The sequence below is a fragment of the Camponotus vicinus genome, unplaced genomic scaffold, assembly GCF_025532165.1.
Source record: "Camponotus vicinus isolate PSW18456_S1 unplaced genomic scaffold, iyCamVici1.0 SCAF_3, whole genome shotgun sequence".
In the NCBI taxonomy this organism is placed as follows: domain Eukaryota; kingdom Metazoa; phylum Arthropoda; class Insecta; order Hymenoptera; family Formicidae; genus Camponotus; species Camponotus vicinus.
Window position 1 is genome coordinate 7,890,894 of NW_028141967.1, and position 20,114 is coordinate 7,911,007.

At 29.5% G+C, this 20,114-nt stretch overlaps 2 protein-coding genes and 2 long non-coding RNA genes across 6 annotated transcripts; 3 read left to right on the plus strand and 1 right to left on the minus strand.

The window, feature by feature from the left end:
• Nucleotides 1–414: 414 nt before the first annotated feature.
• On the plus strand, nucleotides 415–7,346 carry LOC145968180 (uncharacterized). The gene is made up of 2 exons (XR_014437686.1): nucleotides 415–710; nucleotides 6,467–7,346. It is a non-coding gene; the product is annotated as an uncharacterized LOC145968180 (long non-coding RNA).
• LOC145968179 (hexosaminidase D) lies at nucleotides 4,742–10,143 on the minus strand. 3 transcript variants are annotated; one of them, XM_083093490.1, is made up of 11 exons: nucleotides 9,891–10,143; nucleotides 9,638–9,807; nucleotides 9,329–9,549; nucleotides 9,189–9,243; nucleotides 8,386–8,601; nucleotides 7,839–8,187; nucleotides 7,673–7,747; nucleotides 7,381–7,576; nucleotides 7,035–7,310; nucleotides 6,690–6,776; nucleotides 4,742–6,593 (listed from the first exon to the last, which is right to left on the minus strand). In XM_083093490.1, the coding sequence occupies exons 3-11, from the start codon at nucleotides 9,367–9,369 to the stop codon at nucleotides 6,419–6,421; spliced, it is 1,470 nt and encodes a 489-aa protein (XP_082949616.1). In that variant the 5' UTR covers nucleotides 9,370–9,549; nucleotides 9,638–9,807; nucleotides 9,891–10,143; the 3' UTR covers nucleotides 4,742–6,418. The 3 variants fall into 3 exon arrangements, with proteins under 3 accessions (XP_082949616.1, XP_082949615.1, XP_082949614.1); XM_083093489.1 differs by having other exon boundaries at nucleotides 9,329–9,802; XM_083093488.1 differs by having other exon boundaries at nucleotides 9,329–9,807.
• A 363-nt stretch (nucleotides 10,144–10,506) lies between these two features.
• Nucleotides 10,507–12,470, plus strand: LOC145968181 (uncharacterized). The gene is made up of 3 exons (XR_014437687.1): nucleotides 10,507–10,953; nucleotides 11,558–11,668; nucleotides 11,776–12,470. It is a non-coding gene; the product is annotated as an uncharacterized LOC145968181 (long non-coding RNA).
• Nucleotides 12,471–16,661: 4,191 nt separating this feature from the next.
• On the plus strand, nucleotides 16,662–19,360 carry LOC145968478 (uncharacterized). The gene is made up of 4 exons (XM_083093968.1): nucleotides 16,662–16,907; nucleotides 17,126–17,380; nucleotides 17,511–17,673; nucleotides 17,957–19,360. Exons 2-4 carry the CDS (start codon nucleotides 17,137–17,139, stop codon nucleotides 18,579–18,581), a joined length of 1,032 nt encoding a protein of 343 aa, XP_082950094.1. The 5' UTR covers nucleotides 16,662–16,907; nucleotides 17,126–17,136; the 3' UTR covers nucleotides 18,582–19,360.
• Nucleotides 19,361–20,114: the final 754 nt, after the last annotated feature.

Genomic DNA, 20,114 nt, shown 5'->3' on the forward strand with positions numbered 1-20,114 from the left:
TCCCATATTTTAAATAATAAAACAGAGTTAAATATATATATATATACACAAAACAGTATTTCTCTCTCCTTTGCATTGATCAGATAGAACATAGATGTGCCACAATCATTTGAGCCACCATTTCAATACATCTACAAATTCCGTGTACGTAAAAATTTCAACCGATTGAAATTTTTCTTATGCTTAAGTTTTTAGTAATTTTCTGTTTCCTTAGCATATAAAATCTAAAACGACTATCTGATTGGTTCTTGAGCTTATGTTATGTATTATGGCTATGTTTTATGGATATCCGTGTGCTATAGCCTTAAGGCATAAAACATAGTCTTAAAATCTTAAGGCAGCCATTCTGCTCAGGCCCTAAGGCTGATGGCAGAGAACGAGATGTTAGCGCTTACGTCTGTTGTAGTCATGGACGTAAAGTAAGGCAGAGAAAAATGTACATGCAACTTACGTATACGTTTTTCTCTGTCTTACTTTACGTCCATGACTACGACAGATGTAAGCGCTTACATTTCATTCTCTGCCATCAGCCTAAGCGTGTAAAACGAACACAGCCATTGTTGAAGACATCTCGAAGTAGTGGCGGCAATAATAATTGACATAACCCTACATGTCAAATTATTATTGTTGATTAATGATAAAAATTGTAAAGTTATTAAAAAATTAGCATGGATAATATGGATATATCTGAAGCAAGTGTTCCTAAACAGGTAAGCTTTTCTCTCTTTCTATTATTAATAATAATAATTACTTTTATTTACAGCAACGTCATAATAATAAATAATATAATATAACATAATGAGAGAAAATAATCTTCTGCGTAGCCATATAATTATGATTATATGATATTTCTACAATCATTCTTGGCTACACAGCAAATATATAAACTTCTATGATTGCAGAAATACTATATAATCATAATTATGTGGCTACGCAGAAGATTCTCTCTCATATTATGTTATATTATTGTTGTATTATTTATTATTATGACTACGCTACAAATATATAAACATTTACATAAATAATATAACATATATATATATATATATATATATATATATATATATATAACGCAAGAGTAAATAATCTTCTGCGTAGCAATATAATTATGATTATATATTTCTACAATGATTCTTGGCTACACAACAAATATATAAACTTCTATGATTGCAGAAATACTATATAATCATAATTATGTGGCTATGCAAAAGATTCTTTCTCACGTTATGTTATTGTTGTATTATTTATTATTATGACTATGCTGCAAATAAACATAATTATTGTTAATAAATAATACAACAATAATATAACATAATGTGAGAAAAAATCTTCTGCGTAGCCACATAATTATGATTATATAGTATTTCTGCAATCATAGAAGTTTATATATTTGCTGCGTAGCCAAGAATGATTGTAGAAATATCATATAATCATAATTATATGGCTACGCAGAAGATCATTATGTTATATTATATTATTTATTATTATGACTATGCTGCAAATAAAATAATTATTATTAATAAATAATACAACAATAATATAATGTGAGAGAAACCTTTTGCGAAGCCATAAATGATGATATGATTATGAGGGTACGATATTTCTACAATCATTCTTGGCTATGCAACAAATATATAAACTTCTATGATTGTAGAAATACTATATAATCATAATTATGTGACTATGTAGAAGATTCTGTCTCGCATTATGTTACATTATTACATACAAATTATTACATGCATATTATTTAATAACAAAAACAAAATGTAAAAAGTATAATTCTGAAATAATAAAAAAGTAATAATAATATATATAAATAATAAATAAAAAAAGTATAAAATAGAAAAAACAAAAATAATAATAATGATAAATAAAATAATAAATAAAAAAAAGTATAAAATAAAAAACAAATAATTTAAAATAAAAAAAATTAATTAAAAAAATAATAAAATAAAAACAAGTAAAGAAGTAAATAAACTACAGCTTTTAAAAGAGTAAATAAACTACAGCTTTTAAAGAAGTAAATAAACTACAGCTTTTAAAAGAATGAAATAAAAAAAGTTTTTTAGAAAAAAAAGTACTCCCGACTGCTGCCAACAAAAAATATAAGATAAAAAAAACAAAAATAAACAAAAAATCTAAAATAAAAAATAAAAAATTAAATAAATTAAAAGAAAAATTATATAAAAAAATTAAGAGAACGAAAAAATAAATAAAAAGGAATAAAATAAAAACAAAAAAGTAAATAATAAAAAACAAGAATTTAACAAATATTGAATAATAAAAAATGTGATTAAAAAAGTTTGAAATAACATTTATAACTATTTGTAAGTACTAATAATTAATAATAAACTTCAAATTAATATTAAATATTACATTTAAAAAATTATACATGAGGGAAGTAATAATTATTATTATTTCAATTTGTTTATATTTGAATTTACTCTTTCCACATATAATTTATTATTAATTCCACATTTTACAAGAGCAGTCGGGAGACGCCGCGTTAAAGCTCTAAAACGTATTTAAAGTTTGTCAAAATTGGTGATCGCACTACCTGATACTCCTCTTGTAAGTGTGTTCAGTATGTGTACATGAGTGTATGCATGTATGTGCGTATGTTTTAAATCTAGCGCGCCGTCTCTCGACTGCTCTTGTAAAATGTGGAATTAATAATAATAAATTATATGTGGAAAGAGTAAATTCAAATATGAATAAATTGAAATAATAATAATTATTACTTCCATGTATAATTTTTTAAATGTAATATTTAATATTAATTTGAAGTTAATTATTAATAATTAGTACTTACAAATAGATATAAATGTTATTTCAAACTTTTTTAATCTTACATTTTTTATTATTAAATATTTGTTAAATTCTTGTTTTTTATTATTTACTTTTTTGTTTTTGTTTTTATTTTATTCCTTTTTATTTACTTTTTCGTTCTGTCTTTATTTTTTTATATAATTTTTCTTTTAATTTATTTAATTTTTTATTTTTTATTTTAGATTTTTTGTTTATTTTTTTTATCTTATACTTTTTTAAGCTCATTTATTTCCTAATAAATTCATATTTTAATCAATTTTCTACGATCTTTTTTGATAAAGTTATATCGTTTTGAGGAAAGATTTGAATCTGACCGTCTATCTCTATGAAGTATCTTGGATCGAGTTACACTTTAATTTCTTTTTTGAAAAAGTTTTCCATGATAATTTGTTTCTGAATTGCAGATTTTATAAGGAAAGTTTCATTTTGTAATATTTTCTTTAAAATGATGTAACTTTATTAAAAAAGGTCGTAGAAAATTTCTTAAAATATGGATTTGTTAAGAAATAAATAAGCTTAAAAACATTTTTGTACCAAGGAGCCGATTTTCCTAAGCAATGCAGCAGTTTAAAAAAATTTTTTTCTATTTCTCAAAGTCTATCTTCAGATTTGTCATTTTGTAAAACACTTTTTGTAACTCAAATTTGGTTTTTTTAGTTTTTAAGAGGACTGTTTAATTTGAGCTTTATTTCATATCAATACGGTGATTTTTTGCTAATTTGTTGCTATTAAAAGATGTTAAAATATTTTGCTAAAATTTAGTAGTTCGTTTTCTTGAGTATGAGTGTATATCCACCAAGTAGCTACCAAAGATATATCCAATGGATATTCATATATTTTCACGAGTTTCACGCTTTGCCGCTAGGTGGCGAAAAGGAAAATGTCTAACCCGAAAGTGGGATCCATCTAAGACAGTATATATGGCCGCGGCACTAGTCTCGCGAGTCATGGCTTATCGGTCAAAGAGCTCAAAGACTGTTATAGCCGTATCTCTTCTAACTTTTGTAAGAGGACCCCCAGAGCTCCAAAAATTAACCGCAGACGGTTAATGTTTTTTGATGGCGAATTCCGTCATATATGTATCATAGAAGATAGAATAAATATCCATGCAAAAATAAATATCAATATATAATAGTAAATGTATTTATATTAATAATAAATGTATCTATATAAATATTCACTGAATGTTGTACAGATATCTACAGGATATTGGTTTACGTATCCTATAGATATCTATGAAACTTTAAATTGCGGACATTTGGATATCTACAGCATCTCTAATGACTGTTTTTCGTATATTCATGGACATCCTTAGTGCCCATGAAGGATATCTAGTGGATATCTAATAACAATTACTTTCCATATGGGTACTGTAAATTATTTTTAAGGACTTTTTTTTATTAAACATTTTGTTGCATACAAGGTAGAATATTATTTATGTACTTGGCGTTTTTTTTACCTTTGTAAGGTTTTTTTTAGAGAGATTACATTATTTCTAATTCTTATACAATGTTCTATTAAAACATTAGTGCTTATATTTAACAATTGTTTAAAGATAAATAGCTATAGTATCGTTTATCATTAATAAATAAAAAAAAAAGTACAAAATATATAGTATATCATATTGAAATAATTATAAAATTTCAAAAACTTTCTTATTTGTTAGATATTATGAGATATACATGATACATAATGTTATCTATATAACTAAAGTAAAATTTATAATAAATAAATATAAATGGATTATACACCATCTATTTATATAATGAAAATTCTAAATAATGTAAATGAAATTACATAAATATTATCTTTTATTGTGTGTGTGTATATAATTAATATTATATATAATTTCAAATCTCTACTGTGTGATTATAATCTTGTTAGATTGCTACTTAATCTACACTAGGAGAAATTTACTTATTAAACATTTATATTTATTTGAAATAAATTACATTCATAACAGATTATAATTATCGATTTTTTATAATTATCAAATATCACTTATGTATTTAAGCATAGTTTCCCTTTCATAGCCAAGTATCACAGAACATCTTACATTCCGAAAAAAAGAGAAATTTTTACTTTCTTTCTTTCTCTCTCTCTCTCCTCTCTGTCTCAAATATTTTGTATCCAATATTAATATAATTTTTGATAAACCTGCATAAAAGAGAACTTCCTCGTATGATTTTGACCTAGACATATGTTGTTCTTTTGAGTGACTTTGAATATCAAACAATTTTAACCACTCATTAAAAAGTTATTAACAAAAAAAGTTTAATGAATAAAACATAATTTTACGACACGATGTACGTTTAAAAAAGAAATATACTTGATAGAAATTTAGTTTTAAATCAGAAATAGGTTAGGTTATATCTTCCGGAAATGGAACCCCCCTTCGAGGGAGGACTTCACTTCCAGAAGATATAATCTAACCCAAATTTATTTTTAATTTAAAACTGAAATTTAGTTTAAATATAACGTACATAATGTCCAAAAATTTCATATAATTCGTCAAACTTTCTTTGTTAATAACTTTTTAATAAACGTGCGACGATCTAATCTTTTAAAGACTCCGGCTCATGATCTTAACAACATATCAAGGTCAAAGTCATACGACAGGGGTCCCCTTTTATGCAGATTTATCTAATTTTTACAGAAAATTTATTATATTGTATTTATTTTTCAATGATTCTCTTTAAAAATAGGCTAAAATAGTAGAAGTAAAATGTTAAAATAGTAGACTATCTTACATTCTATATGCAATAACTTACCATATATAAAAATAATTATTCTCTACATCCAAAAAATAATTAATCATCTAATCATTAACCAGTTCACTGGTAATGACCCATATATGGCCAAAAAAAAAGTGCCACAACTGGTAATGGCCCATATATGGCCACTATGAATAACTTTGCCAATTTTCAACGGATTTGCATGAAACTTGATACACCCACATTTTTCGTTGATGACAAATTTGGAATCGAAATTTTAAAATTCAAAATGGCGGATTTTTTTTAAAAACGACCTTGGATCCGTAATGAACGATTCAAAAGATATTATACCAGTCTGGAATATATACTCAAAATGCGTGCGTACGTGAAATAACAAAGTTTGAATGTCTTGAACTGATCCGTTATCTGCGACCAAAAAACGTACCGAGTGTGATATATTTCTATAATGGAATATCAAAGTTAATCACTATAAACCGCCATATTGGATCTGCCAGTTTAAATTTTGCAATTTTGTTTATAAATTCATCATAAGAGACTCGAAAAATGCGAACATCGAATTTGATCTCCATTATGAAATAACAAAATTAGTCCGCCATATTGGATTCGCCAAAATGAATTTGAATTTTGAAATTTCGATCCTTGATTCGTTACCAGCGACGCAAAAAACCCCTTATAGATAAACTTTCATGTAAAATACGAATTTATTTGCTCTCACCAGTTTTGGCACAAAACGTTGATTTCGGGTGTACCAGTGAACTGGTTAATTATCATTTATCTCTTTGATAGAACTTTTGACGATTGCTTTTCAAGGATGATATATCCGAAATTTTTTACTGATTCAAGTGAAAAAAATACTATACACGATTATTTATTTTTAGTTGATGCTCTGTTGTCTGTTTCAGTTCTATTAATTTTGCTTTTATCGGCTGAATATTGGTGCCTAACCATTCTTCAATCATTGATGAGAAGAAAATTGCTTCCATTTGAACTCGTAAATAACCCTCCAAGGAAGACAATTCTAATAATAATCTGAAATAAATGTATATATATCAGATACACAATATGCCAAGAAATTTGCAAAGGATAGTATATTTTCATGTAGCTAATTACTATAAAAATATTTACTCTGTAAAAGTAGGTATCAAATTCTCCAATTGCATAGGATTTGTGTAATTATTTGCCACTTGCCATGGATTCATCCACGTCATAATTCTATTAAGGACAATTACTTTTTGAATAGAATTGAGATCTAATGCATACATTCTCAGTTTTTTAAGATTGCAAATATTCAAAAAAATATTTTATTATATTTAAAAAATCATTCTTGTGTCTTATATTTAAATATTTAGCAATATTTCTCAAATAAATAAATAGTATACAAATAAATAACTAAAAATTATTTTATAAATTTAAGGCAAAATATTTAAAACTTTATATTATAATATATAAACCACTTTTTTTGGTGCTTACTGATCGCTGACAACAATATTATGAAATTTCGTTTTGAAATTAAGAAACCACTCCATTCCCACAGCTATTTGCCATCCAGGAAAAAACAGATTATTAGGTATTGGGATTGGTCTAGGTTGTGGTATTATATGCAATGGCTGATCAATAAATCCTAAGCTCTTTGCAACTTGTGCATGTGTCTCCTCTGAATAACCATAGAGCCAAACCTTTAGACATAAAGCTAATGATGGTATAGCTGTAGGCAACAATTCGCACATTGTAGCATAATGATCATATCTAAAAATTACAATTATAATCATTATCATGTTTTAAGATAGTGTGCAGTAATTATTCTGATTTTTTTTACCTTGACCAGCCAGTAAATGCTGTACCTCGAAATTCATGTATCTTATTCACATGAACTCCCAATTCTTCTAGCCATTTTTCATGATTGCTTATATGATGCCGAATTACAGGTATATGTTGTGTGGAACCAGTGGCTCCTTTGAATGCAGTTGCTATCCAGATATTGGGAAAGACTGCACTATATTTATCCCACAATCCTAGCAAATAATTCAATTCAATAATTATAAATATTTTTGTATATCTACAAATTTCAAATTAAAAATAACATTAAAAAAGAGAGAATAAAGAGATACCATTAGGCAACATAAAATTGTCCCTGGGATTGTAATGCCATACCATGGGTTCTACATATTTTCCAATGTAATGTTCTGAAAACAAAAAAAAAGTAAATTAATTTTATTGACAAAGGAATTTATATGACAAAGGAATTTAAATAATACTAATAAGTTATTGAGATACCATTTAAAACCTGTAAGTCTATTGATCTCAACATGTCATCCCAAATGATAATCTTTAAATATGGATAAGTTTCCTGAATGTATTGGGCTATTGCCAAAATATGTTCCAAATACAATGAAGATTTGCCATATTTACTGGCTGCGGCTCGTTTAGTACATACTGAACAAAGACCTAAGTGCCACACTTCATCAGAACCTATATGTAGATATTGTATGTCAGGATGAAAACTAACAATCTGACGTATTAATGACTTGATCAATGGTAGAGTTCTTGGATTTGATGGACAAATGGAACTTGGAAAAGCTTCTATTTCACGCAATGATCTCCATTCATCATGTTTCAGGATAAACTGCAATTGAAATTGTAATAAATAGTTAATGGTAAATCAAATCTATGAAACAATATTTTAAATTGATTCCAAAAATAAAAAAAATATAAAAAAGTTTAATATTAAATATATAATAATATTAAATAATTATATATAATAAATTAGTTTTATATAAAACAAATAAATTAAAATAAATGAGAGATGATATCCTTTATATACCTCCATATGACCAAAAGTTTGTACCAATGGAACAACTGCCAAACCACAATCACCTGCTATTTGCAGGATATGTCCAGCTTCTTGAATTGTATATCCACTTGCTAAACTGCTTGGCCCATTACTTCCTATTGGAGAGAGTTCTCGATTGTAAGGAAATGTATCCTCCCATTCCAGCAGTAATCCAGTAGCTCCCCATGTTTGCAATAATGGGAAAAGCTGCAAATATTCTATTAAATTATAAGGATAAAAATAAGAAAATAAAAAAAAGAAAGTTATAATCGATAGTAACTATTTATTTGTCAAATATCATTTATTTCTTGTACCAAGAGATCAAAATTATGTTATAATCCATAAAATTAAAATTAAAAGAAAAAGTAATATTATTGTAAATTAAAAGTAATTGTCTATTTTCATCTTTTACATATTAATTTACATATTCATATTGATTATTCGATATATATATTGATTACTCAAAATTCAAAATATCAATATCTTTCATAAATGTCATTTAAACATAAATACAGAATTTCTTCATGTTCTTTTGTATGTCACACACATAATTATGAATATCAACTAGAGATATATTTGATATCTATTTGTATAATATTTATAACAACATTAAATGTAAACAAATGCAAGTTCAAAACAACTCATAATAAAGAAAATAAGTCAGTAAAATGTCTCCATTATCATCAAATGGCACAAAACTACTCATATTCATCATACAAAAAATTTTCTTAATCAAAATTTTCTAAAATGCATCTAAAGTGAAATAAGGTTAAGCGTTTATGAATAATGTATACCTTTTCAAAATAACAAGTTCGTGGTGGTGCGCCTTTTAAATCAAGATGGACCAATCTGGAAAGGATGAATTATTATCCTGACACACTTTATATAAGATATGTGAAAATTCATATACACGTCAATCTCTTGACTACTTTACCTATGTGATCCTAATGTTAAAGCGTCCATCTTTTCTCCCATGCCATTTATCGAGATAACATTAAACGGAGGATAATTTGCATAAACGAATAGATTTATAAACTTTTGTAAATTTTAAATCTTTATTCATAATTTTTTCTTCATAATTACACTTTCCATATGTTTCCATACTATTATCAGAGAGAAGCCTGAGAGCGGCCACGCTACCGTCACAGTAGAGCACTAAAAAAGTAGGTATTCTCGTCCGCCATTTTTCTTCTAACTAGCATGAAAGGTTAGGTATGTTTTGTATACGTTAAACGTCAATAACCTTTACAGTCTCGAGGTTATAAACACATCGTGTCTTCGTTTCATCGTCGCATAAAGTTCTAATGGTGCTTTCAAAATGCTTGGCGAAACTCAAGGCTTGCTCCAGAATGCGACGTGCTTGGATTTGTTTGATTGCCCTCAGTTGACATTTTACAAATAGCCAAAACTTAACTTAAAAATACAAATATGTGAAAATATGATAAAACCGCAACATAAACACAATTTTTGCGATGAGTATTATTTAAATAACATGCCTTTAATCCTTGAAATTGTTCCAAATATGTGTTGCTTCAAAAATGTGCAATGAAACGGACACACGATATATTGATTTACGAAAAATATGACACTTTCTACTTGCGCGTTTAAGAACACATGTCTAATTAATTAAGAATCAATTAACACCTATTTTCAGTTTAACAGAATCGATATTTAAAATTAATTTTTAGATTAATCGCGAGATCGAAAGGCGTATGTATGTACAATCAATGCGTATTGACATATATGAAAACATACCTAACCTTTCATGCTAGAAGAAAAATTGCGGACGAGAATACTCATATTTATAGAGCCTTAAGGCTTTCGCACATGAAATTCCATAAGCACGTAAGACATAAGCGTAAGGAAATCGACCAATCACGGTCGAGTTTTGACCCCTTGGAGGGGCTAATACTTGACCGTGATTGGTCGATTTCCTTACGTTTACGTCTTACGTGCTTATGGAATTTCATGTGTGATGGCCCTTAAGTCCCTTGCACAATGCTAGGCAACAGGCAATAAAAATAAGGAATAGAAACTATTCACCAATAAATACACGGAACAGAAAATATTCGCCAATAGCAGCAGAGAATAGATACTATTTTTGTTCTTATTTCCTGTTGCCTAGCATTGTACAAGGGGCTTTAGTCACAGTCTACCGTTTTCCGTGGAACGCTTTAATGCGGCGTCTACAATGAGATGTATTAAATTGTATTAAATTCTATACAAATTAAAAAATATCAGAAATGTATGTATATTACACACACACACACACACGCACGCGCGCGCGCAGGGGGGTGCAAGGGGGGCCTTCGGCCCCCCTCCCGCAACCACCCCGCCGGTAGGATCTCGCTTTACAACTCTTTTTGGCAAACATTATTACTTTGTCAAAAACTGAATACATGGTGCAAAAAAGTTATTTCATAATGGTGACAATATTGCAAAACCATAAAATATTTTTATAAATATCTCGGAAACTAAGGCCGAACGGTGGTAACATGTATAAGGAAAAGTTGTTCAGAATCATGCTCCCGACAACATATTTCAAGGTCATTGAAATCGGTGAGGAATCGCTAATGTATATAATTACCGAAAGAATAAATAAAGATATAGATAAAGTTATTTTATAATATATTTTATAATATATTAATGTATTAATCATTTCAATAATTACAGGACCTTTAGCAATGTTTTATTGCAACCTAGCATCAAATCTCAGGATAATGTATTACAAAAATTAAATTTTGATCATCAAAACGAAACGTTTTTTATTAATTGTAGTTATATTTGTATTTATGTGTTGCCTTAAATTTATTAGTATTCTTTTATTCTTTATTTTAAAAGAATAAATATTTATTAGATAATTAAAAACATCCATAAAAGTATTGAATGAATTGAATAAAGTCTTTGCAAAAATAAAAATTAAAAATAGTAAACATTTCTAATAAATATCAAATACTACTTATTTAAATAGTATTTTGATTTTTATAGTTGCAAGGATTTTATTCCTGCAAGCAATAATTTGTATGAATTTGAAATTTTTTATGGTTTTTAAAAATTTTATAATTTATGTTGATTCTTTCAAAATAAAATTCAAAGAATTGATATTAACTGATAATTACAAATAAGTTATATAATAATTTCATTATTTAATTTTTTTCAATAGAGAAAATATATTACAATCAAATCAAAATATAGCTCAATCCATTCAGGAATTTAAAAAAATCCAGAGCACATGTCCAGAAAATAATCAGATGAAGAGTCAAACTCAAAACATGTAAGTAAAAAATGAAAATTTTTTCCTTTTATTAAATTTTATTTAATTTTAATGAAAAAAATTTCGTGTAAAAAGATACATATTGTATGTATCATATGTACATATAGGATTTCTGAAAATCATTTGGAAAAAAACACATATGGAAAAAAAAGGACAATATATTCTTTTTAATGCAGGCTGCTCATCATTTATAGATTTTAAAAAGTTGTGAAGACAAATAGCACTTACAATAATACTATCAGCAGTGACAGGATTAACAGCAATTGGCCTCCGAAAAATTCTCCATCGTACGGCTAAAATACCGAAAGTATTTTCGATAGTGCGTCTAGCGCGAGAAAGTCGATAATTAAAAATTTTTTCTTTATCATTAAGTTGTCTTTTTGAACATGGTTTCATTATATTTTCTGTAAGAGCAAAAGCATCATCTGCGACAAAAAAACATGGTGTTTGCAATTCAGAACCAGGTAATTTTGCAGTTCCCTTCGGCAAATTCAGTGTTATTATGGAGTAATCTTGATAGATTAGATTCAGCGAATATTCTGCTATCAGACTCGCTACCATAAGAACCGACATCTATTAAAGTAAATTTGTATTTATAATCACATACAGCTAGCAGCACTATGCTAAAGGTTTTTTAATAATTATAAACTGCCAGAATTTGGTGGCGCCTGGATCTGTATGTGTTTTCCGGCGATTGCCCCAACACAATTAAGAAAATTCCACTCTTGTAAATATCCTGCACAAATTTCTTTCCATTCGTTTTCATTCGGAGTACGCAAATAAAGAGGTGATAATGCAGCAACTATCGCAGCACATCTTTTTTACAACAGCATGTGCTGTTGATTCGCCTACACGATAGGCTAATGCTACTGATAACATCTGGTCACCTGTAGCAAGGTACTTAAAATAAATAATTTTTCTTATTATACATTTCTTCATCTTAATTTATACATCTTTTGCTAATAAAAAATTGCTCAAAAATTTAATTACAATTTATTTCTCAAGGGCTTAACTATTTTTCTTTAATAATTTATATTTAGAAGTTGCAGATATTTTTATATTGTATTTAAGATCTTTCGCAATGCATATTAATCTCTAAAAATTGTCATGCATATACCTTATACTTCTGTTGTTAAGACTATATTTACATATCTAATTTCAAAAATAAACTAATTTATCTAATTTCTCATTAGAGAAAGAGAGACTGTACACACAAATTATAATAATCAATATGTAGAAAAACTTCAGACATAAAGCCAAAGAGCAATTATTGAATATAAATTATTGATAACGAAAAAAATAGTTAAGAAAAAAAAGAGTAATAAGAAAGATTATTTTTATTAAAACTTCAAAAAATGTTTTTTCTATTCTGTGTTTTGTTTATTCTAACGATATGTTCTTGAAGAGAAAGTTATACCTGAGTGTAATTGCAAGACGTTGCTCTGGCGACAGAGCTTTTGGACTTTTCATCATTAAGTATGCAGAAAGCATCGTTAATAAAATGTAGAACGTGTTCACATTCATTCTTGTATATCGGAAAAATAAGTCTGGATCCTGTTTTATTTCTTGGAAAAGATGTTGAAAAATCTCCTTGTTGCATTCTAAGTCTGTTGATCGGTCTTACAAGCCACTTTCTGTTTATCCACCGTTTGGATTTTCGTCTTTTTTTCAAAATCATGTACATGACTTTCAATTCAAGTAATGTATATGTTATGGAAATTTTATCCATTATACTGCAAAATTTAAATACACATTTATTTTTATTTATTACCAAACAATATATATTTTCTAATTTTATATAGAACACTATGTTATTTTATTTCAATTAAAAAATGTACTTATACAGGGTGATTCTAAATAACTTTATGCTTTTGCAAAAACATAATCTTGACCGAATTCTAAGACGATTTTTCCTTTGGCAAAATTTCATCCGAAGCTTAGTTTTTGAATTATTAAAGGAAGTAGTTAACGTATGACGGGTCGAATACAAGAGGCAGGCAAGGGTGACGCGATTCACCGTCAGACGCGGGTGCTTACGCGGGGCGCCTGCTGCGATCAGCTGGTCGCTATACACATACAGACACACATGCGAACACATACATTCTCTCTCTGTCTGTCTGTCTCTTTCTCTCTCTCTCTCTCCCCCCCCTCTCTCGCTCATTCGCCCACTCCCCTGTTTTTTTTTTTTTTTTTTTTTTTTACGAGAGAGGGGAAAATGCATTTTATGCATACCCACCGGTCGATCCAGTGAATTATGTGGGACTCGAGTACCAAGTCGAATTACCAACTCGGTACTCCCTACCCACTAAAAACCCCTCTCTTTTCACGAATTTCCTTTGACACACTGTCCCTCTGACTTCCCGAGATCTGTTTTCACATAACGTCAAAAAATAGTTATTATTACCTTGTTCGATGACTTTTGATGTATTGCTGTAATTGCTTGAAGGAGAAATGAATTTTCCGATAGATCGTACGTTCTCAAATTTAACGTAGATATCACGTTGCAAAAGACAAGAAATCCACACTAAATTATTAACTGAAAGTTTTTCTCCTTTCATGAACTGTATTCTTTTATAAACTTTAACGTAATCACATTTATTTACTCACTCGATGAGACGAGAAATTTACTAATGACTCTCACTAATCACTATTAATCACTGTCGAATAATAACTGTTGGCGATTAAAAATCACTCGATGGAAGAAACACGCGCGGACACGTTACTACACGACGCGACGACGCGACAATGCGACGATAATTACTCGGCGACTGCAAGCAGTTTTTTGTCATGGTAGGTTGCGGTAGGTTAAGGTACTACTGGCGCAATCGAACGCGATCATGTGTTCGATTGAAGAATGCGGTAAACATAATAAACATTTAACATATTAATATTATTATTATCATGAATGTGTGTGATATCCATACATCGTATATCTATTTAAAAATTAATTAGATTAAATAAGTGTTTTTAAAATATTTATTACTTTTACTATTATCATACAAAATATTAATATTAAATATTTATTTAAGATAATAGTAAAAGTAATAAATATTTTAAAAACACTTATTTAATCTAATTAATTTTTAAATAGATATCATACGATGTATGGATATCACACACATTCATGATAATAATAATATTAATATGTTAAATGTTTATTATGTTTACCGCATTCTTCAATCGAACACATGATTGCGTTCGATTGCGCCAGTAGTACCTTAACCTACCGCAACCTACCATGACAAAAAACTGCTTGCAGTCGCCGAGTAATTATCGTCGCATTGTCGCGTCGTCGCGTCGTGTAGTAACGTGTCCGCGCGTATTTCTTTCATCGAGTGATTTTTAATCGCTAACATTATTCGACAGTGATTAATAGTGATTAGTGAGAGTCATTAGTAAATTTCTCGTCTCATCGAGTGAGTAAATAAATGTGATTACGTTAAAGTTTATAAAAGAATACAGTTCATGAAAGGAGAAAAACTTTCAGTTAATAATTTAGTGTGGATTTCTTGTCTTTTGCAACGTGATATCTACGTTAAATTTGAGAACGTACGATCTATCGGAAAATTCATTTCTCCTTCAAGCAATTACAGCAATACATCAAAAGTCATCGAACAAGGTAATAATAACTATTTTTTGACGTTATGTGAAAACAGATCTCGGGAAGTCAGAGGGACAGTGTGTCAAAGGAAATTCGTGAAAAGAGAGGGGTTTTTAGTGGGTAGGGAGTACCGAGTTGGTAATTCGACTTGGTACTCGAGTCCCACATAATTCACTGGATCGACCGGTGGGTATGCATAAAATGCATTTTCCCCTCTCTCGTAAAAAAAAAAAAAAAAAAAAACAGGGGAGTGGGCGAATGAGCGAGAGAGGGGGGGGAGAGAGAGAGAGAGAAAGAGACAGACAGACAGAGAGAGAATGTATGTGTTCGCATGTGTGTCTGTATGTGTATAGCGACCAGCTGATCGCAGCAGGCGCCCCGCGTAAGCACCCGCGTCTGACGGTGAATCGCGTCACCTTTGCCTGCCTCTTGTATTCGACCCGTCATACGTTAACTACTTCCTTTAATAATTCAAAAACTAAGCTTCGGATGAAATTTTGCCAAAGGAAAAATCGTCTTAGAATTCGGTCAAGATTATGTTTTTGCAAAAGCATAAAGTTATTTAGAATCACCCTGTATCAGTATACCAAGAATTAAAAATATGATTTTATCAACTTTATTAATTATTAATTATATATTAATTATAATATATATATATATTTATTAATGTTTTTTTGCAACTTGTATGTACGTATATAAAGATATCTCAGAGGTCAGAATATTGCATTGTACGCATGCGTAAATTAGTGTATTATGGACTATAGAATGGACATTATACTTTGCGATTACGGCCTTACGGTTACGGCTAAAACTTTTTTACATGCAAAGGCCTTAAGTCTCCTTAAAATCTCATTGTAGACGACGCTTTAGGCCGGGTCTGTAGTAAGCCTTTAAGGGCAGTCTACAATGGCAGTAGCAGTAGGTCGTAGCAGTCGTAAGCGAAATGAATCAAATCCATTTCCTACGGATTTCGTGCGTTCTACGGCGGTCGCGCATACGCAGTCACGGAAGAATTCTGCGTTCTTAATTCTGATTGCGCGTTCGCCGTAGAATATACATTATAGCTGTAGGAAATGGATTTGGTTCATTTCGCTTACGACTGCTACGACCTACTGCTACTGCCATTGTAGACTGCCCTTTATTAGGCCTCCGCTATAATGAGTCGTAGGTCGTAAGTCGTAGGTAAATTGACCAATCATGGTTGATTATTTTTGAAATAATCGACTATGGTTGGTCAATTCGCTCACGACTTACGACTTGCGACTCATTGTAGCGGAGGCCTTAAGGCTGGTTTATAGAGGCCGTAACTGTTAACTTATGCCGGAACCGGTAAAGTTCAATATTGGAATTTCCCGGTTCCGGCATAAGTTAACAGTTACGGCCTCTATAAATCAGCCTTTAATCTTCTGCTCTAAAGGTGGAAGCACATAAAATTACAGGAGCCATAAGCAGAATGCAGAAGTCATAGCGCATGCGCTATGATTCTGAATTCTGCCTATGGCTTGTGGATTTTCAATCTACATAAAAATACATAATGCATAGCCACGGGCATAACTCACTGTAGCCGGTTCTAAAACGTATCGCGTTATCAAGAAAAAATAATTAAGGACGAATATTACACATTATATTTATTAACACGTAAGTATTATCACTATTTAATTATCCATGTAATGAAAATACAAACTGATAATGATCGTATATAATTATTCGTGTAAATTGTCCCAATTTCATAAATATATTATTTTGAGGTTAATTTGATTTTGTGTGCACATTTCTGGAATTGTAATTTATTGCAAAATAAATGAATTTTCACATAATTTTCGGTACATTTCATGCTTAATGCTTTAAATTTATAGAATCAATCCTCATGGCCTACGATCACATGGATTACTGTCATAATAATAATATTAACATGTCCGAAAATGAAGGAAATGAAAACTTGAATCCTGAAGTGATGTTACAGGATGACGAAAATAGGACTTTTGATGACATGTTAATAAATATTGTGAAAGGCTATCCACACCTATATGACAGTAGTTCCAAAGATTATCGCGATGTGATAAAAAAAGAGAACTCTTGGGTAGAAATATTTAAAATTTTAGACACGCCTCGTAAGTTTTATTTTTTAATGTTTAACAATATTAACAATGAACTATTCAATTCATTAACATGCATTTGTACTGAAGTTGAATTCAATCAATTAGTCGATTATTAAATTTATATATTTAATATATATTTCAGCTGACGTTTGCTGCAATCGATGGATTCGTTTGAGAGAATCTTTCTCTAAAGAAAAAAAGAAGAGACAAAATGAAACGACTAGTGGAAGTGGAGCCTCTAAAAGACGAGGATTTATATACTTCGAATCTATGAAATTTATTGACAAATTTGTCAAAACTAGGAAGTAAGAATTCATTACTTTTGATTCTATGATCTTATTAGCGAGACACTATACAGTGTAGATCATTATAATTTATTATTTAACATTATTATTTTAAAGAACTTAAGATTTTACTGAAATTTATGATAGAATCAGAATTCATAATTCTAGAAGTAGATTTATTATATTTATTATATTTATATTTCAATTTTTCTCGATTATCTGTGTTTGTCAAGGAGAATTAATTGACATGTTTTATCACATTCTTATTAATTCGCAAATTTAATCAAATATAATATGATTTCAGTTCGATGACCAATATCAAGTTCAAAAGTCAAAAAAGTTCTAATATTTCTGATTCGAAAGACAAGGATTTAAATAAAGAAATTTCGAATTGGGTGCAGCATGGCAAACAAGTTCTAGAAGAAGAAAGAACTCCATTGGTACAAATTGATAATACATTTTCACCATTAAAAAAATCCCTAATGTCGGAAACATCATCCACTATCAGCAATTTTGATGATGCGTCATGCGCATCTTCTTCGACATCAGAAAGTAATACGAACGATTTCGTACATGATTCATTGTTAGCTGGATTACCTATTAATTCTTCACACCTTTCTCCAACGAGCTCTACTTGCACTTTCAAAAAGCCGTCATATATGAAAGGCAAATTTAATCCAAATATCTCAGTTAAAAAAGACGGTAAAAAAGAATGTGAAAACGATGATTTCGAAATATCTTTCATTAATTTAAATAAAGCAGTTACCGAACATTTAAATTCTAAAAAATATGGTGCACAAATGCAGAATGATCTAGATACTTCATTTTGCAATCTGATTATGGCAGAATTGAAGCAAATGGATAATAAAGAAAAACAGATAAAAAAACAAGAAATCATGCAAATTTTGTGGAGAAAGGAAAACTTGTGAGTAAAACGATTTTAGTAATAAAATATATAATTTATGTTTATACGTACATGTAATACTCTTGCTTTAAGAATACTGTGATATTGTTTATTATTCAGTTGTGATTATAAAGTTTATTATTAAGTTGTTATTATTATTAAGTTGTGATTATTAAGTTTATTATTAAGTTGTGTGTATTAAGTTTTGTAATAAAATATATGGGTATTATTATATAATAACAATAATAATAATAATAATAATATTTAAAAAATCTTGTACTATTTATTTTATATTTACATAATAAATACATATTAACATTACATTTCACAATATAACACACGTGTGTAATCAATGATGAAATGTTTAGATGAAGTCTTGATTTTGTCCTCTCGTTACGTAATCATACTGCCAATCGACAATTCCATTTGGAGTCATAAAATAATTGCAAAGACTGTCCCTAATATGTGTCGCAAATACTACACCATTTTCGTTATTTTCAATAATTTCATCATTGTTTTCAAATTGTATAATATTACCTTCTTCGTTCCTTAAGAAATTGTGCAAACATATAGTTGTTAAAACATATTTATTAATATTTTCAGGAGTCGCAGCGATCGGTCTATTATAAATACCCCACTTTTTTGCCAAAATTCCAAATGTATTTTCTATTATACGCCGGGCTCGCGAAAGTCTATAATTGAATATATTTTTGCGTTCCCCCAAATACCGTCCAGAATATGGTCGCATCAAATGCTTTCCAATGGGAAATGCTTCATCTCCAATAAAAAAATAAGGCATTTGTATATCGGTTCCGCTTAAGCAACTGGTTCCTTCTGGAATATCCAGCATTCCATTCTCCACATTCAAGTCGCTGTTTCCATAAATTCCCGCATCACTGTTTTTCCCCATGGATCCAATATCGACCAAAGTGAATTTATAGTTGTAATCACACACAGCCATAAGCACGATGCTGTATCGTTTATGATAATTGAAGTACAACGAACCAGAATTCGGGGGGCATTGAGCATCGACATGTTTTCCATCTACTGCCCCCAAGCAATGTGGAAAATTCCATAATTTCCAAAAACCCTCAGCAATTTGCAAATATTCTTCTCTCGAAGGAGGTCGTAGATAGATAGGACTAAGAAGTCTTCCAAATACGTAACACGTCTCTTTAACTATTTTATGTACGGTTGATAGACCGACACGATAGGCAAAAGCAATTGTTGGAACTTTGTCACCAATCAAAAATCTGTAACATCATTATCAATATTATGATATTAATTACCAAATTGTTTTTACACATATGTATTGTTAAATTACGAGTGATCCGCATATATACCTCAATGTCAAAGCAATTCGATGCTCTGGTTCAAGTGCCCGTGGACTTCGTTTTATTAAACTTGGGTTAACAATGTCCATCAAGTGCTGGAATGTTGGCAGTGTCATACGTGTATATTTATGGAACATTTGTTGATCTCTTTTTATTTCTTGAAAAAGATTATAAAAAGCTCCTTGCTGTCTTCTTCTTGTATTAATTGGTCGTACCCAGATACG

Coding starts and splice junctions, on each gene's coding strand:
- LOC145968179 (XM_083093489.1), bottom strand. CDS start 9,369: ATGGGAGAAAAGATGGACGCTTTAACATTAGGATCACATAG. Junction 8,188..8,385: donor AAACTTTTGGTCATATGGAG/GTATATAAAGGA, acceptor TTTCAATTGCAG/TTTATCCTGAAACATGATGA. Junction 6,777..7,034: donor AATATTGTTGTCAGCGATCA/GTAAGCACCAAA, acceptor TGTCCTTAATAG/AATTATGACGTGGATGAATC.
- LOC145968478 (XM_083093968.1), top strand. CDS start 17,137: ATGGCCTACGATCACATGGATTACTGTCATAATAATAATATTAACATG. Junction 17,381..17,510: donor TAAAATTTTAGACACGCCTC/GTAAGTTTTATT, acceptor TATATATTTCAG/CTGACGTTTGCTGCAATCGA. Junction 17,674..17,956: donor AAATTTGTCAAAACTAGGAA/GTAAGAATTCAT, acceptor ATATGATTTCAG/TTCGATGACCAATATCAAGT.